The sequence below is a fragment of the Aquarana catesbeiana genome, linkage group LG04 (assembly GCF_042186555.1).
Source record: "Aquarana catesbeiana isolate 2022-GZ linkage group LG04, ASM4218655v1, whole genome shotgun sequence".
Lineage (NCBI taxonomy): Eukaryota > Metazoa > Chordata > Amphibia > Anura > Ranidae > Aquarana > Aquarana catesbeiana.
Genome location: NC_133327.1, coordinates 421,153,101 through 421,170,824, shown reverse-complemented (window position 1 = coordinate 421,170,824; position 17,724 = coordinate 421,153,101). Strand labels below are relative to the sequence as shown.

The 17,724-nt window shown below is 42.0% G+C and overlaps 1 protein-coding gene across 1 annotated transcript in view; it reads left to right on the top strand.

Moving 5' to 3' along the window:
- LOC141140314 (uncharacterized) overlaps positions 1–4,310 on the top strand; it is a 63,798-nt gene extending 59,488 nt beyond the window's left edge. Inside the window, exon 7 of the mRNA XM_073627354.1 lies at positions 1,014–4,310. Within this exon, the coding sequence (XP_073483455.1) occupies positions 1,014–1,526 (513 nt within the window). The 3' untranslated portion in view covers positions 1,527–4,310. The remainder of the gene's footprint in view (positions 1–1,013) is intronic.
- Positions 4,311–17,724: the final 13,414 nt, after the last annotated feature.

The window sequence follows — 17,724 nt, the reverse complement described above, 5'->3', positions numbered from 1 at the left end:
AAATTGTAAATCCAATCAGTGCAAATACCTTAACCATTTCAGCTCTAAAACAATTTATTTCATTTTTTTTGGACACATGTAAAATTCTTCACTTTTGGCAATAAAATTACTTAAACCCCCAGCACATTATATATTTTCTGAAAGCAGAGGTCCTGTAGAATAAAAATATGATAGTTGAAAATTTGTTTATTACATGCATATTTTCAGGAACAAATATAAGGTGCTTAGGTAGAGGCACTTTCCTATTTCTTCACAGTTTCCGGGTTGTCTGGATCTTATGTCACCGTGAAGCCATTTATATATTGTGCATGGACTTTTTTTAAATAATTTTTTTCATTAGTCACTATCATCATATATAGACTTATTGTTCACTATTTATTTTATTTAACATTCATCATTCACCTGTTTGAGCATATTATCCATTATTGTCACATATGTAAATTAGCAAGTGTCATCACTGGTTTAGGTGTTTTTATTGTTTAGTTAAACCACTACACTATTGGGCTAATTCCTTCAGATGCTGTTTTTCGATTTTAATTTTTGCATTAATTAACGTAACTAGTTAATTTGACTAGAAATCAGCATCTTTACAGCTTTTGTACAGTAGAACTCCAAGAGGAGGAGGGAGAAGCAGTACAAGCAGCCAGTCAGGTGAGTTGTAATGCAAGAAGCCTTCTGTTAGGAGGAGGGAGCAGAATGACAGAGATTTGCTGTCATGAGTGTGCTGCTTCTCCTTTCACTGCCCAGTCATGTGGTGTGGATAGGAAAGATACCCGTAAGTGAAACTGCAGCAGAGAAAGATCAGGTCTTCTGCCCTGTCAGGCAGAATTATGCTGTGTGGTAAAACTGTGTAAATGTTAGGATTGGATGGACAGAAAAACAAATCCATTTGGCAAGTAAAACAACTCCTTAATTACTGTATGTCATTTGTGTACATAGCTGTTTGACTTTAATGTGGTAGTTATTTTACAATATATTTTTAATCTTTGTCTATAAATTTCTGTTTTCAATAGAATATTAATGATGTAAAAGCAAAATCAAGTGCCAGCGATTACAAATCTGATGAAGCGTTTTTGGCTCCCTCAGTATTTGAAGGTATGGAATTTGGTAAACACACACTAGACTCTGATGACCATGAAGAACATCCTCAAAATAAACGATATGTCTCGACTGAAACTTGGAGAACAGGCTATGTTAACTTCAGGCAAAAATACACTGATCCTAATTTTCCTTTAAGCAAAACGGTGGAACTTAGAAATTCCACATATGGGGCAAATGCTGCACAGGACTGTCACCTGGACTATCCAAGCATTTGGATTCCACCTGAAGCAAGGTATACGAAGGCCAAAGAATGTCTTCATTATGGACACATTTGCAATGAATACGATTACTATAATGACCTAACATCATTTAAGCAGGGATGTAATAAGCCAAGTCAGCCATATTTCAATCAGGAAGAAAAATCACATTGTTTGTACATGAATGAACAATTTCGGGCCTACACCAATATTTCTGGCGATACCTAACTTCTAAAACCAGCCTTTCCTTTTGTCTATTTACTCTATTAAAGAAATTAGTACTAACTTTGTTTAAGGGCCAGTTCACACCACATGCAGTCCAGTTCGTTTTTGTTCTGCATCAAAAACACGTGGAAAAAAGGTTAAATGGTTTCCAATGGCATAGTTCATACCGGTGCAGTCAGTTCTGGGGCTTTTCAGTTCCAGGAAAAAAGTAGAAAATTCTGCATTTTTCCTGCACTGGACTTTACAGGAACACAATAAAACGCATCAAAAATGCACTGGAATGCATCAAAAACGCACTGGACCCTAGTATAGTGAAAAACAACAGGGAAAAAAAAGAAAAAAAGCACCTGGACTGCATCCAGAAACGTGTCAAAAACGTTAAATCCGCTCATGCAGAAATGCATCCGGAATGGATCTGGAGTGCGTTTTTGTGGTGTGAAACGGCCCTCAAGGAGAGATTTTAGTAAACGCAGGAAAAGATGAAATAACATTTTACTGTTCCTGTAAGACAAGTCTATTTGTTCAAGATTATATGTAAGATGTGTCCTCTTTGACCATATTACTCATATCAGATAGAGAGCTGGCCAAACCAGTTAGTCTGGTTTAAAAATGTACTAGAGATGAGCAAAGGTTTGCACTGAATAGAATGTTTTCAAAGCTAGGTTGCTAACATTTTTAAAAACATTTGCTGATCTCTATCCATTGTCTGAAACAATTAGAGTGGAATTACCACATCATGATGGGTCAAGGGTTGAACTCTTCATCTGCATACATATTTAGACATTGTAATGATGAATTCTTTGGGGTTGATTTACTAAAACTGGAGAGTGCAAAATCTGGTGCAGCTCTGCATAGAAACCAATCAGCTTCCAGTTCTTTTTTTGTTAAAACTTAATTGAGCTGAAGTTAAAAGCTGAATGGCTACCATGCAGATCTTCACAAGATTTTGCACACTCCAGTTTTAGTAAATCAACCCCTTTGTTTTCCTGAAAAAAACATCTCATATATCATACTGTGATTGCCAATTCTGCCCACTAGGTGGTAGCATTATTCTTCCTAGTGAAACTACATGATTATGATGTAATTTCTTTTCTCTGTGTCTGTTTTTTTCCATTAAAACAAGAAGGGCATAGCTAGGTGTCCAGCAAAATTTTGACTGGTAAGAGACATATCTGCAGAAGTTTTCCAGCAAAAACGTTTTTTTTGGGGGGCTTTTTACTTTTATTTTATAAATTTACCGCTCTATTTTTGCTATGTAAATAGTGTCAGTGTGATGACTTTCCCCATCCCCTTATCCTATGAGGAATGAATGACTATAGAGGGTCAGTTAGTGTGGGAAGCTTGATGATCTCCCTTCAGTTTTCTGCAAATAACTAGCAATTGCTATAGTTGTTTTGTGCACACGGTTTTATACTGCATCAGTATAAATTAACTTTTCTTTTCAATTGTTTTTATAGAATTTTCAAAAAAGCACAAAAATGAGAAAAAGAATGCACTATTAATGTATCACATAACATTCAAACCAAAGATAAGCAAAAGTATAAGATGGGGGTGGGTGAGTACCAGACACCCCAAAATGCGCTCAATAATCCAATATTACAGAGTATATTAACAAGCAATAAGTACAAAAATCCAGTGCGCTGTAGAAAATCAAACATTCATCTAACAGCTCGTAATATCCTGCCACCTCCAAAGAAAATGAAAGGGAAGTAATTGTACAAAAATGGAGGAATTAAACAAATCTAAATTTTCTGAGTTACAGTAGTAAGCCTTATGACCTATAGGGTCAAAATCAAAGCTGCTAAATTTAACATTAGAAATTGGAACTTGGTGTACAACAGCAGGACATAGTTATGAGCACAAGAACTGCCTATAAAGTCTTTCCAATAAAATCAAGAATTCACCTAGAGAAAAAAGGGAAAGAAAGAATAGAAAATAGGAAACAGAATGAAAGAGGTATAAGAGAGAAAAAAAAGAGGAAGAAGGGGAAGAGAAGTGCCTGGCCACTTATACATTGCCACCCACCTACACGTTGGCCTCTAACAACCTGGCACCTGCAAATAGGAAAGCCAGAGGTTCCAAATTTTGTCAGACATCACCCGTTTGTCACGCAGTATACTCACATTTTTTCTCATTTAACATAATCCATGTCAATTTACGCTTTAGTAAAGCTAAATTAACCACAGGATTTTTCTAAGCTTTGGCAATCGTAATCTTGGCTGCCAAAAACATAAAATAGGGTTTGTGTATGTCTTGGGATGTTCTCCACTGGGTCATTTAAAAGCGCAACCCGAACATCTTTGGCAATATTGACCATAGTCACTGAATATTTTAAAGAGTGGATTCGCATCCAAAAATGCCTGACCTTGGGGCAGGTCCACCATTCATGCAAAAGTGTTACCACCTGCCCACACCCCCAAAAGCAAGAGGGGGGCCCAAATATATTTTTGAAAGTGGCACAGATGCCAAATATCATTTGCAGTAGACTTTGTACCCTGCTTTGAACAAGGCCACGTTCACGATACCTTTATGGATACAAGTATTCCAGGCTCACCAATCCTCTTCCTCAATTTCCACGCTAAGATCTTTTTTACCAAGCTATCTGATAATGAGGATAATTTGGAGGGTGGTGTCACGAATAGCCTATACAACATTGTGATGTCCCCAATTTTATTGGTGACAGAGTCTAAACAAAGAGGTCAAGCATGTCTGTGGGGTTCATTTACAGGCATACCCCACTTTTAAGTACACAATGGGGTTTATTTACTATAGCTGGAAAGTGCAAAATCAGGCTCACTTCTTCATAGAAACCAATGAGTTTCTAACCCCAGCTTGTTCAATTAAGCTTTGGTAATAAAACCTGGAAGCGTATTGATTTCTATGCAGAAGTGAGCCTGATTTTGCACTTTCCAGCTTTAGTAAATAAACCCCATTGTGTACTAAAGGCAAATAGGCCATTTACTTTGCAAAGGAATTGTCCCTTAGCTTTGTGAATATGGTAAAAATGTACTTTGAAATGAATAACCAATCAAGTGCAAGTAAAATAAAAATATATATATATTTTTTTGCTTGCATATGATTGGATGGTTCCCTTGCAAAGTGAGCAGACTATTTGCCTTTAGCACATCAACTCCTATGCGTCTATATAGTGTATATATAATTTTATATTTATTTTTTTTACACTTAACAATTTTTTACTTAAAGTGGGACACCACTTTGTCTCGCTCTTTCTACCCATCCTAGAAACAGTAGAGGGATGCAGTGCTAGAGACCACGTGTTTTATGTACACTACTGGGTTGGATGGCTTCTCTGCCCAATCAGAGTACTCTGTCTCTGGGAGCTGCTCTGATTAACCACCAGGGTATCTCAGATACCATAGCTGTAAATTAATCAGTATATTGGATATATTCTGTGACTTAGCACTTTGAGTGTGAAATGCACCAGGTTTATGGCTGTTGACTACACACTGTGCTGTAAACCCACTTAAAAAACAAAAACAAAAAAAACTGCAAGACAAAGGCATAATGAGCTAGTATGCATAGTGTCGCAGCAGTCCTCGTACATCGCTCACGGGAGTTACTTCCGGGTATCATGGGGTCCGGTGCTGTGATTGGCCGTAGCTGCGATGACGTCACTCCCGCACGGGAGCCACCGATAACGGCACACTAGCTGAAGCAACGGCACGGACGTGCCATTGCTTCAGTGCGCATGTGCCAATGACGTCGGCACATGCTGATACAGGAGATATCCGGGGTAGCTACAGGTAAGCCTTATACCGTGTACACACGATCGGACATTCCGACAACAAAATTTATGGATTTTTTCCACCGGACGTTGGCTCAAACTTGTCTTGCATACACACGGTCACACAAATCTTGTCGGAAATTTCGAACGTCAAGAACGCGGTGACGTACAACACGTATGACGAGCCGAGAAAAATGAAGTTCAATAGCCAGTGCGGCTCTTCTGCTTGATTCCGAGCATGCGTGGAATTTTGTGCGTCGGAATTGTGTACACATGATCGGAATTTACGACGGATTTTGTTGTCGGAAGATTTGAGATCCAGATCTCAAATTTTGTGTGACGGAAATTCCGATGGAAAATGTCCGATGGAGCCTACACACGGTCGGAATTTCCGACTACAAGCTCACATCGACCGTGTGTATGGGGCAATATTATAGGCTTACCTGTAGCAAAAAGTGGTTGTAAAGGGTTTACAACCACTTTAATATACAAACCATTAGGCTGTTTGAGAATGGTCCACTTGCACAAAAAAAAAATTACTAAAAAGCATGCACATTTAAGGAACAACCAAGCAAGTCTGCAAATATAACCTCTCATGTCTGCCATTTCTGGCTCTGAGAGCTGTCAGAATTGGCAGACAACTGACTCAAGCTAGTAAAAACATCACTTTGTTTACATCCTGTCTGTCTGCGCCGCAGTCTATTCAGCATTATGCACAGCAGGACCAGAGCTGGGCATATACTCTATTTGAGTTTTGTTTGAAATTATTCATTTTAAGATGTTTCGTTAAATTTTCTAATTGTTAGTAGGTTCAAATTGGTGGCCGTTTTTGACCGCAGTGATGAGAACAAATTTCTATTCTAATGCCCCGTACACACGGTCGGACTTTGTTCGGACATTCCGACAACAAAATCCTAGGATTTTTTTCCGACGGATATTGGCTCAAACTTGTCTTGCATACACACGGTCACACAAAGTTGTCGGAAAATCCTATTGTTCTAAATGCGGTGACGTAAAAATCACGTACGTCGGGACTATAAACGGGGCAGTGGCCAATAGCTTTCATCTCTTTATTTATTCTGAGCATGCGTGGCACTTTGTCCGACGGATTTGTGTACACACGATCGGAATTTCCGACAATGGATTTTGTTGAAGGAAAATTTTATATCCTGCTCTCAAACTTTGTGTGTCAGAAAATCCGATGGAAAATGTGTGATAGAGCCTACACACGGTCGGAATTTCCGACAACAAGGTCCTATCACACATTTTCCGTTGGAAAATCCGACCGTGTGTACGGGGCATAACAATGAATGTGGTTTTCTTTCATTCCAAAGTTAAATGTTAAAAGCAAACAAAATGTAAATACTTTTGAATGGCATTCATCCAATGATTGAATGTATTGAGAATTTTCTTACACATGTTCGTACAAATGTTTGTGCGCAAATCTACTAGTGTATGGCCAGCTTAACAGCAATGAGATGTATTTTCTGCAGTGGGTTACCTGAAATCATATGCGATAGGTGTAAATATAAATTTGTATGAAGACAGCTTACTGTATGCAGCTTCTGATGTTCTCTTCAGTGATTACTGCCTGAGGCAGGGCCTGATGTATTTTGTCTGATCTGGGGGTTCAACATATTTTAATTTTAATCTTGTGGCTATGTGCACTGCAGTGGTTGGGCTGGGCTTCATTCCCTTATTACAGGGCCCACCCTGCTGACGCTACTGGTCCTGGGGGCTGGAAAGACCAAAATCATGGGGGGGGGGGGGGGCTGCTAGCGCTGAAGACTTTGGAAGAATGAGCATGTAATGTCACACATGTTTTTCCATGCTGCGCGACTTGAGGCTGTAATTTTGATTGTTAGCTTCATCTAGTGGCCAAAATGCGGTATAGATATTTTTTTTCAAATACCTCAATGAGAAAATATAATGCATTTTGGCCACTAGATGAAGCTAACAGTCCGGGGGTTTACTCTATTAGAGAAATTACAGCCACAACTCGTGCAGCAATATATTTGACATCTATCCAAAATATTTGATAAAAAGACCCTTATGTGTAAGTCGATTGTAATTGTGTAAAAAGTTTATCAAATTAGATTTCTTAGCTGAAAAAAAAAAGGGACGCGTTTTTACGAAAAAATGTATTTTTTTTGTTCACTATTTTGTAATGAAATATACCCTTAATAAATATTTTATGCAATGCTGGTTGTTTTGTTATTGTTGTCATTTATGTTATCTACATAATCTGTGCTATCAATATAAAGGGATCTGTTTATAAAAGATTCACACAACTTTCATCCAGGATTCACAGATTTTTCAATTTGAATCAAACTAAAAATGTGTGAAACTTGGATGAACAATGTATGAATCTTGTGTGAAAACATTTATAAATCGACCCCCTAGTGTTTATGTGACAGCTTTTCCACCATGGTTAATCTTTAGGAAGATTTGTAGCAACAATACTGAAGATTTTCTAGTATACTGAAAAATATCTGTCAGTCATTGGGCACCTAAAGTGGTTGTATTTTTTTTAACTAAAATAAAAAGTGATACTTGCCTGCTCTGTGTAAGCGTATTGCAAAAAGCAGCCCTAAACCTCCTCTTCTGGGGTCACCCGCTGGTGGTCTCCATAGTGCCTCTACTCTGTGCGCCACCATAGGAAGCTGATTCTTATGGGGACACACCTCCATAAACGCATACAGTGTGCCTCGGCCTCGCCCACTGCTACCTTCTCACAGGATTTGACTATAAATATATAAAGTCTATAAATGGCAGAAGGACAATGAAAATGGAGCAAGTCAGTCTAAGGCCTCTACAGAGGAGAGAGAACTAGCTCAGACCAGAGGAGCTGTCACCCCCAGACCTATTAGGAACCCCCAACCTATCAGTTACGAGGAGAGAGGCGTTAGGGAATCACCTTGTCCGCAATATGAGGACAGCTATGCTCAGCTATCCTCAGTACCAGGTTCCTGTTCACAATAAATTTGAACCTTTGAGGAATGACTATCATCCTGGGAATAGAGTAGGAGGAAGAGGGTGAGGGAGACCACCCTGGAATCATAACCATCACCCTGGAAATTCCAATAACTCCAGAGGGGGTTTTCCAAAGAGAGGTTATGGAGGTCCCCCTTGGAGAGGGAGGAGAAAGCCCACTTCAGGGGGAGAGGGGGAGAATATGTTCCACCAGTGAGAATATAGAAGGAATGGACAATTACAATACGCCACCCCAAAACAATGGCAGAGAAGAAAGAAACCGAGGACCAGAGGATGTAGAGGAGGGCAGAGGAAAAAGAAAAAGAGAGACGTAGGACAAGGAAATAGGTCTGTGTTTAACCCCAAAGTACCCAACAACCATTTTAGTGAGGTTTTTAGGACCCTGGTCGAGCAGGATCTTTATAAACGTAATATTGCACCAGGAAAGCATAAAAATGACATAGAACAAGGTCTTAGATTGTTAGAAAAAAACAAAGAGGTGGTCATAAGACCAGCCGATAAAGGAGTGGGACTGGTGATCTTAAACAAAGGACAGTATATGGCAGAACTCAATAGACTGATAGATGACCAAGAGACTTATGAAAAACTAAAGGGGAACCCACAAACAAATATTAAACAAATAAAATATTATTATTTTTATTATTATTTTCTTTTTTACTAGTAATGGCGGCGATCTGCAATTTTTATCGGGACTTCGATATTGCGGCGGACAATTTAGACACTTTTGACATATTTTTGGGACCCTTGACAATTATACAGCGATCAGTGCTATAAAAATGCACTGATTACTGTGTAAATGTCATGGGCAGGGAAGAGGTTAACACTAGGGGGCGATCAAGGGGTTAACTGTGTTCCCCTAGGTGTGTTCTAACTGTAGGGGGGATGGGGCTGTCTAGGAGGAGAGAGAGATTGGTGTTTATGCTTAGTATGAACACACGATCTGTCTCTACCCCCCTGAAAGAACCGGAATTTGTGTGTTTACACACACAGATCCTGGTTCTCACTCTGTCACGAGCGATCGCGCCTGCGAGCCCCTAGTGGCCAAAAGGAAAAGTGACGTAAAGTAACATCGATTTGCCCAGCCGAGCCAACCTGCCGCAGTAAAACTGCAGCGGGTGGTCCGGGAGTGGTTAATAAATCATACAGAGAAGATCTTATTAATAAAAAAGAAGCAAGATATCTAATAGATGATGCCCCTTGTATGCCGGTTATTTATCAAATACCTAAAATCCACAAGTGTATGACCAAACCCTTGGGGAGACCAATAATAAGTGGTATTGACTCTCTCTTTAGTAGGCTGGGAGAATATTTGGATTGTTTTCTTTAACCGTTGGCCCAGGATTTACCAGCCTACTTGAGAGATAGCAAGGAGCTGATCAACATGCTTAAAGAGGTGGAAGTATCAGATGATTTCATTTTGGCAAGTATCAATGTTAATTCGCTTTACACTAACATTAAACAAAGTTTCGCCTTGGAGGCAGTATCATGGGCCTTACAAAAGACCAATGTAGCAATAACTCTCGGTGGAGCTGCTGGTTTAAGCGGGCTTGTTACCTTCACTCTCCTTCCCTCTGTTTCACCGGCACCAGTTCTAGGGTTCCGTTGAGTTTACCTCCGGACGATACAAGCGCCAACACTTGAGTACGTTTTCAATGCTTTATTGAACAATTAACGAAGGAAGTAGCAGGAAAGAGGCAGAAGGGAAACTGCAGGGAAAGCTCAAATACCTTTCTGTAGGATTCTTGACAAATGTCCTTTAGAGTTGAATATTACAATAGAATGCGCTCCCCTCATGGGACACACTCTTTGCTCACCTGGATAGGCCTCTCTCACTTGCCTAGCAGCCAGTATGTAGCACGAACAAAAGTCTCTGCCACAGACTTGCTTGGGATAAACCCGTACGATCCTCTGCCACAGGATGTATTGGTTTTGTGGTGAATGTCAGTCACAGTGCTTGAACCTTTAAGCCAAACCCGGCAACACTATGCTGTAAATTTACTTTAGGATACGTCCTCCAACCGAGTCACCAGGCCCCTCTCCAGACCAGCACTCTGCATGATCCTTCCATGACGGGTCCCCCCCTGGGATCTCCTCGGTTGTCCAGCTTCTTCACTCTGGATAGACAGCTCAGGACCATTCCTCGGCTGCTGTGGTAGGCCCCAGACAAGCTTCTGGGCCCACCCATGCGCCGCAGCGGCACGGGCCTCCGGAACGGAGGACCAAGAGGTAGCACTCTAACGCATACCTGTCAGCCAGGAGGGCCAGCAGGTGGTTGTAAAACAACCCTAAAACATGGCGTCTGTCCCATAAATACCCTCTCCCAGAATCCCACTAGGAGGACCACCTCCGCCGAGTTGTCTCCGGGACAGAAGAGCATCCATACGCTTTGACACGTTGCCTTTCCAACACTAGCCGATAGTAACAACGACACCCACCGGCCCAGTATGGAAACACATGCAACGTCAACCAAGCTGGAACAGAGGCAAATCTAACTTCCCCTAACGAGCAATTTACTAAATTTACCTATCAGATGGTAGATCGCAAATCTACCAGCGCTACATACTCCCCCCACTACAGTAGACGTTGTCCCCAACGTCTGTCCAAAAACAATGACAGTAACTCCCAAGCCTGGAGTGGGTATTTGAGCTTTAAAATAACTTGGATAGTCAGAGAAGAGAGAAAGACAGTGGAAAGACATTATAAGACTTACATCTACAAAACATTATGTTCACGTCCGTAAACAAAACCATCCTATGACTGTACATATCTATAATCTATAATCTAGCTGAAAAGCCTCCCAGCTTGATAGGAGATCCAATAGTTCCTGAAAAGGAAAACATATTAAACACACACATATACTGTACAATATCAGGAGCAAAGCCTCATTTTTTTTTTTTAAATGAGCCTCTCTTCCTTTTTACCTATATCAAAATAATCTTAAGGAGTCCATCCCTGCATAATAATTTCTTTGAAGGAAATCCGGCTAGCAAAAAAGAAGTCCTTGGATTTGAAACACTGAACAGAATATGCAGATCTTGACCACGAAGATCTCTTTATACTGACACTAACTAACTATCTAACTTCAAAGTTCTTTTGTCCATAATCACCAATAAAACCGGGGATCTGGCAAGGTCAGTGTCTTTCCCGTTTTATCCACTGTGGTAATGAAATAGACAACGTCATCTTTTCCGGGCCTGCAGATGACCACTTTGTCAGCATGGATGTGCCGACCAAAGTTCCAGTGCATAAAACATCCACTAAGACGTTCATCCATTTTAACAGAACATCCAGTCTTTGGTAAAGGCTTAGGCACAGACAAATAGTCCCAAACAGCTTCACTGTACCAAAGTTCCCGGTTAAGTTCAATCACTTGCATTATGTCCTGGGGCACATAGGGGAATTCCAAACCATACTCTGCAGCCACACGCTTGTTTAACATTCTCTGCAAACGTGCAAGTTTGGGCAAAGATCTGTCTTTCCCTATACCAGGAGGCACACAGGAATCCAATGATTTGCTCACCATAGACCCAGCCAGTGTCTGTAGTGAACTAGCAACTTTCGATAAAGTTTCAGTAACAGTACTGTGCGGCTCCACACAGGGTGACGTCTTCCCAGAACTCAGGGCTGTCCATTCAGGGAAAGTCATAGCAGAGGTGACGTCTTCGCCTTGTGACCACAACAGTTCTTGCGACATAGTCTCAAATAGGTCATCATCACCAGAAAGATCCGACATGGATTCTATTTCCGAATCTCCCAACTCTTCCGCTGGCAGATACTTATTTACAGTCCCAGATACATTCCCCATCAGTGGCTTACCCATTCCTGACGTGGACCTTGGTAGCTCCGGTTCAGGCAACCTCTGAGGTAGGCCTCGACCACGGCCGCGGGAAGCCTTCACATATCCCACCTTCCTCTGAACAGGCACAACAGGAGTAGGTGTAGTGGACGCAGAAATCACAGTAATGTCCCCTGATGAAACGGCAACAGCAGTGTCTCTCTCCGGAACATTCTCAGCAACAACAGGCAAAGTGGTGGCCTGCCATTCTCTCTCTGTAGTAGTAGCAGCTTCTACTGTGGCGATACCTGTTGCCCAATCCATCCGATAAGCACGGGGCGACGTGGTAGGTTGCTCCACCACAAACAAGTACTCTCCACATTGCGGACATCGGCCAAACGGACGAAGATGCACGGCCGGTCCTTCACATCGATGGCAGATCATGCCTAGTCCCTCAATATCTCCTGAGGTATACAGAACAAACCTCCCCTGCGGCTTCAAACGAACTCCAGTATCCGTAAGCAGGGTTTCGGTCAGCACAGTATTCAACACGGTGTTTGCAGGGAACATTCTCGGTCCCATAATTGGCTGCATCGCCGGAAAAGACATAGCCACACTCTGATCTTCTCGGGACGATCACGAGGCTTCTCTTTTCCTCTGACGCCAAACACATACACGCGTCCCACGCGGTATCAAGTAGGGTAGGCTCCTCCCACTTGTTCCTATGATCACGTAGCTCCCGGGCTTTCACTGGCGCCCGCCGCCTACGCACTCAGAAATAAAGTCCTGCAGTTTTAACCCCTTCTCTTCCTGCAAAATTTTGACAAAGTCCAGCTCTCACCGTAAACTCCCGGTGCAACACTTCTCTGGGTTGCAAGAATTGACGGTCAACAAATCCCGGACGACGCCCCCACATGTAGCAATAACTCTCAGTGGATCTGCTGGTTTAAGTGGGCTTGTTACCTTCACTCTCCTTCCCTCTGTTTCACCGGCACCAGTTCTAGGGTTCCGTTGAGTTTACCTCCGGACGATACAAGCGCCAACACTTGAGTACATTTTCAATGCTTTATTGAACAATTAACGAAGGAAGTAGCAGGAAAGAGGCAGAAGGGAAACTGCAGGGAAAGCTCAAATACCTTTCTGTAGGATTCTTGACAAATGTCCTTTAGAGTTGAATATTACAATAGAATGCGCTCCCCTCGTGGGAAACACTCTTTGCTCGCCTGGATAGGCCTCTCTCACTTGCCTAGCAGCCAGTACGTAGCACCAACAAAAGTCTCTGCCACAGACTTGCTTGGGATAAACCTGTACGATCCTCTGCCACAGGATGTATTGGTTTTGTGGTGAATGTCAGTCACAGTGCTTGAACCTTTAAGCCAAACCCGGCAACACTATGCTGTAAATTTACTTTAGGATACGTCCTCCAACCGAGTCACCAGGCCCCTCTCCAGACCAGCACTCTGCATGATCCTTCCATCCTACCTAAAACATGGCATCTGTCCCATAAATACCCTCTCCCAGAATCCCACTTGGAGGACCACCTCCACCGAGTTGTCTCCGGGACAGAAGAGCATCCATACGCTTTGACACGTTGCCTTTCCAACACTAGCCGATAGTAACAACGACACCCACCGGCCCAGTATGGAAACACATGCAACGTCAACCAAGCTGGAACAGAGGCAAAACTAACTTCCCCTAACGAGCAATATACTAAATTTACCTATCAGATGGTAGATCACAAATCTACACCAATTTAAAAAGGAAACAAAGAATTTTTGATTAAAGCACTGGATCTGGCCATGAGAGAAAACTTCTTCTGGCATGATGGTGGTCATTATAGGCAGAGGAAGGGAGTAGCCATGGGGGCCAAATAAGCACCCTTAGTGCCAAACATTTTTATGAGTAAATGGGAACACGAGGCCATACATGGGGAATTAAGACCAGAATTGAATATCGATAATATTCTCATTGTGTGGGCGGGAACACAAGAGTCTTTTCTGGAATTCTTACATGATATCAATAATATTTCCTACGGAATTTCATTTACGGAAACATAGTACAAATTGGCTGTCAACTACCTAGATTTGGTTATTTTCAAGAACAATGGCAAATTAAACACACATTCTTTTTTTTTAAGGAGGTAGATCGGAATGGCTACATTCCGAAAGGAAGTTGCCATCACCCTAGATGGCTTAATGGCGTACCTAAGAGTCAGGATATGAGAATACGTAGAAATTGTGATAATATTGCAGAGTGCAATAGCCAAGCACAAATAATTATAAACAGATTCCAAGAGAAAGGGTATAGGCCCAAAGAATTAGTTAGGACACAACAGGAAGTTCTACAACCGAATATAGATGTAATGTTACAAGATAAGGAAAAAAGGACTAACAACTATGGGTTGGCCTTCATGACTGGTTTACAAGACAATATAAGCAGGGTTGACAGCATAATATCCAAACATTAGCCATTACTTCTGAAGGATCACGTACTAACTACAATTTTACTTAGCAAACCCCAATTCACTTACACCAAGCCTCCCTCTTTGAGGAACAAACTTGCCAGGAATGTTGTCGACCCTCTGCAAAGGGCAGGCACCTTTCTGGATCAGGTCGGTTTCTTCACATGTGGAAGATATGTGCAATGTTGAACTATCAAACATAGACCCAGGAAAACCACCCACTTTGAGTCAACTTCTAGAGGTACATCATTTGAGGTAGACAAGTTCATCTTGTGTGATAATACACATGTGACCTACCTATTGGAATGCCCATGCAAGCTCCAATATGTAGGGAGAACCACTAGGAAGCTTTGGATTAGGCTATGTGAACATGTCAACAACATAAAAAAGGGGTTTGTCAACCACATTTTATCCAGGCACTATAGATTGGTTCATAATCGAGACCCCACATCTTTGAAGTTTTACAGTATAGATAGGGTGCTCACCCATTGGAGGGGGGTAACCTTACTAAGGGCATTTCACAAAATGAAACCAAATGGATTTATTGGCTTAAAGGGGTTGTAAATGTTCATGTTTTTTCCCCCTAATGCATCCTATGCATTAAGGTGAAAAAACATCTGATGATTACCAGCCCCCCAGCCCCCTGGTTTACTTACCTGAGCCCTCGAAAGTCATTCGCTCGATCCCGCTCTCAATCGTTGCCCGAGCTTCTCCGGTCTTCTCGTCTCTTCATTGGATAGATTGTTAGCAGCGCAGCCATTGGCTCGCGCTGCTGTCAATCACATCCAATGACACGGCCCACCGGGGGGTGGGACCGAGTCATACACGCTGTGTCTATGGACGCAGCGTGTATGACAGGGAGCACGCCCGCAAGCTAACCCCCTCGGGATAGAGCTTCCCAGAGGGAGCCGAGACAGCCGTTGAGGGACCCCGGAACAGGAGGATCGGGGCCACTCTGTGCAAAACGAACTGCATAGTGGAGGTAAGTATAACATGTTTGTTATTTTTAAAAAAAGAAAAAAATGAACCCATACAACCCCTTTATTACCTTGAACCCAAAGGGGTTAAACGTAGAATTAGACTTTAATTGTTTCTTATCCAGCTGGTGATTTAATTTATTATGTGTATTCTAGTTTTTATAGGTTTAGTGTTTATTCTTCATTTTAATTTTTTTTTTATTTTATTTAATTTCGAATTTTATTTTTATTATTTTCAATTTCATTTTTATTTTTTTTTTATTTCTTATTTTTATTTTTATTTCTTATTTATTTTCATTTATTTTTATTTTTTTATTTAATTTCTATATTATTTTTATTTTCTTCCTTTTTATTCTTAAGCATTCAATGTCCATGTGTTTTTAGTAGATTAGTGTCTTCGAACTATGGACCCGTCAGGGAATTCAGACATTCATGCTTGGGAGTGTTTTTTTATGAGAGGAAGTTTCCTTTATGGGTGTATTTGAAGCCGAGTACAGCCAGAGGAAATGAGGTATGGTTATTTGAGCGGGTTAAGCCCGCGCATGGCATTTTATGTCAATGAGGAAGTGTTCCTGCTTGGGTGTACACAAGGCCGTGTAAACCCAGGAGAAAATTATGTCATGGTCATGTGAGTGGGTGAGGCACGTACTTGGCTATATAAATGACAGTGATGCCGTGAGTATTTTGTCTTTGATAACGTCCTGTGGGAAGGGCGAAATGCGTCAGTCGCAGACTACGGCACCGCAGTGACATCACATCCGATGCAAGCTGAAACGCAGATTAGGTTGTGAGAGAACCTGTTGCTTCCTGGAACGATTGGACTGTTATTTGATGTCTTATCTGTTTTCCCTCTACTATGGAACATTGTAAACTTCACTTTTATTGAATAAACAAGACATACTTTACTATGCGGACTCTTTCTCCTTATATCCGAGGCTGAAACACCCCAGGAAGGATCGCACCCCGGAGTTGGCATCTCATCACCCTGCTTACCATACTAAGCTTGTTTGACCCGCAATGCAGTACTGCTTGAGGGTCCATTGGATCTGGTGAGTTCCACCATGGGGGGGGGGGGTGGGGGGGTGGATCCTGTTTTCACCTGTTTGCAGCATCTTATGATTTTTCAGCACAGCAACACTAGTGAAAGGAACTTTTCAATTTGAACTTCATATATGTTTATTTGCACAATAGTTTGAACTTTCACTGGCTACATGTTTGATAGCAATTTGTATATTTGCACTATTTGAGTTTTTTTTTTGCACTTGTATTCTATGCACAGGATTTGCACTTTATTATATCCTTTTAGGCTTGTTTGCACTGTGGTATTTATACCTCTTTTCTCACAGGATTTTACTGACTGCAGCAGGCGACAATTACTCCCACTGCTATCAGCTAAGTTTGTAAGAGCAGAGGGAGGGGAGACGGACACAGCGCTGAATCAATAAAGGACTCAGTTAAGTATTTAGGGAGGGGGGAGGAACAGTAACTGGAAGATTTTTTTACCTAATGCATAAGGGAAGGGGGGGGGGCAGGAGGGGCAGCTGCCCCAGGTGCAGTGGAATCATGTGAGGGCAGGCACCCCTTGGCAAGTTCTTGACGCTACAAGCTGACAGAAGTAATTACAGCAGTATTACTACTAGAAGAGGAAGGAGCTGGGAGGCTGTGCAAGCTATGCCCCCCCCCATCTACCTCCTGCCACTGCTGAGCTCCTGTATCGGGACTCTCAGATCCGGGCTGTGCAGGGTTTTCTTGACACCTCCTATCTTCTTTCTAAGCTGCCTAGGGGGGAATAAGCAAACCCTAAAAGTCCTAATCTGACAGTCAGTGGTGTCTTCGACAGCACAATACCATACCCCTGCAGAAGCTTGTCAAAAGTGTTAAAAAGTCAAAGCTGAGGGAAAGTTCCCCTAGGCTCCTTCTCAGCTTTGACGTGCCAAGATTAGGAGGAGCCTGGGAGGAAACACATTCCACAGCCATTTGCTGTGCTGCATCTGAGGTTTGTGTGTCTGAGGGAGGGGGAAATTATACTGGGGACACAAATAGGGGGGGCAGAGTAACAAACCTTTGTGCTAGGGATGAGAGTATTTGTGCTAGGAGGGGGGGATTGTAAGGTAGAGGATTTGTACTGGGAGGGGGCAATTTGGGGGGCGATGGCCGTAAAGATTCATCTTTGGAGGAGAATGTGCTAGGAAGGGTGATTTGTGGAGATTTATACTGGAAGCGGGGATGGGGAAGAGGATTTGTGCTAG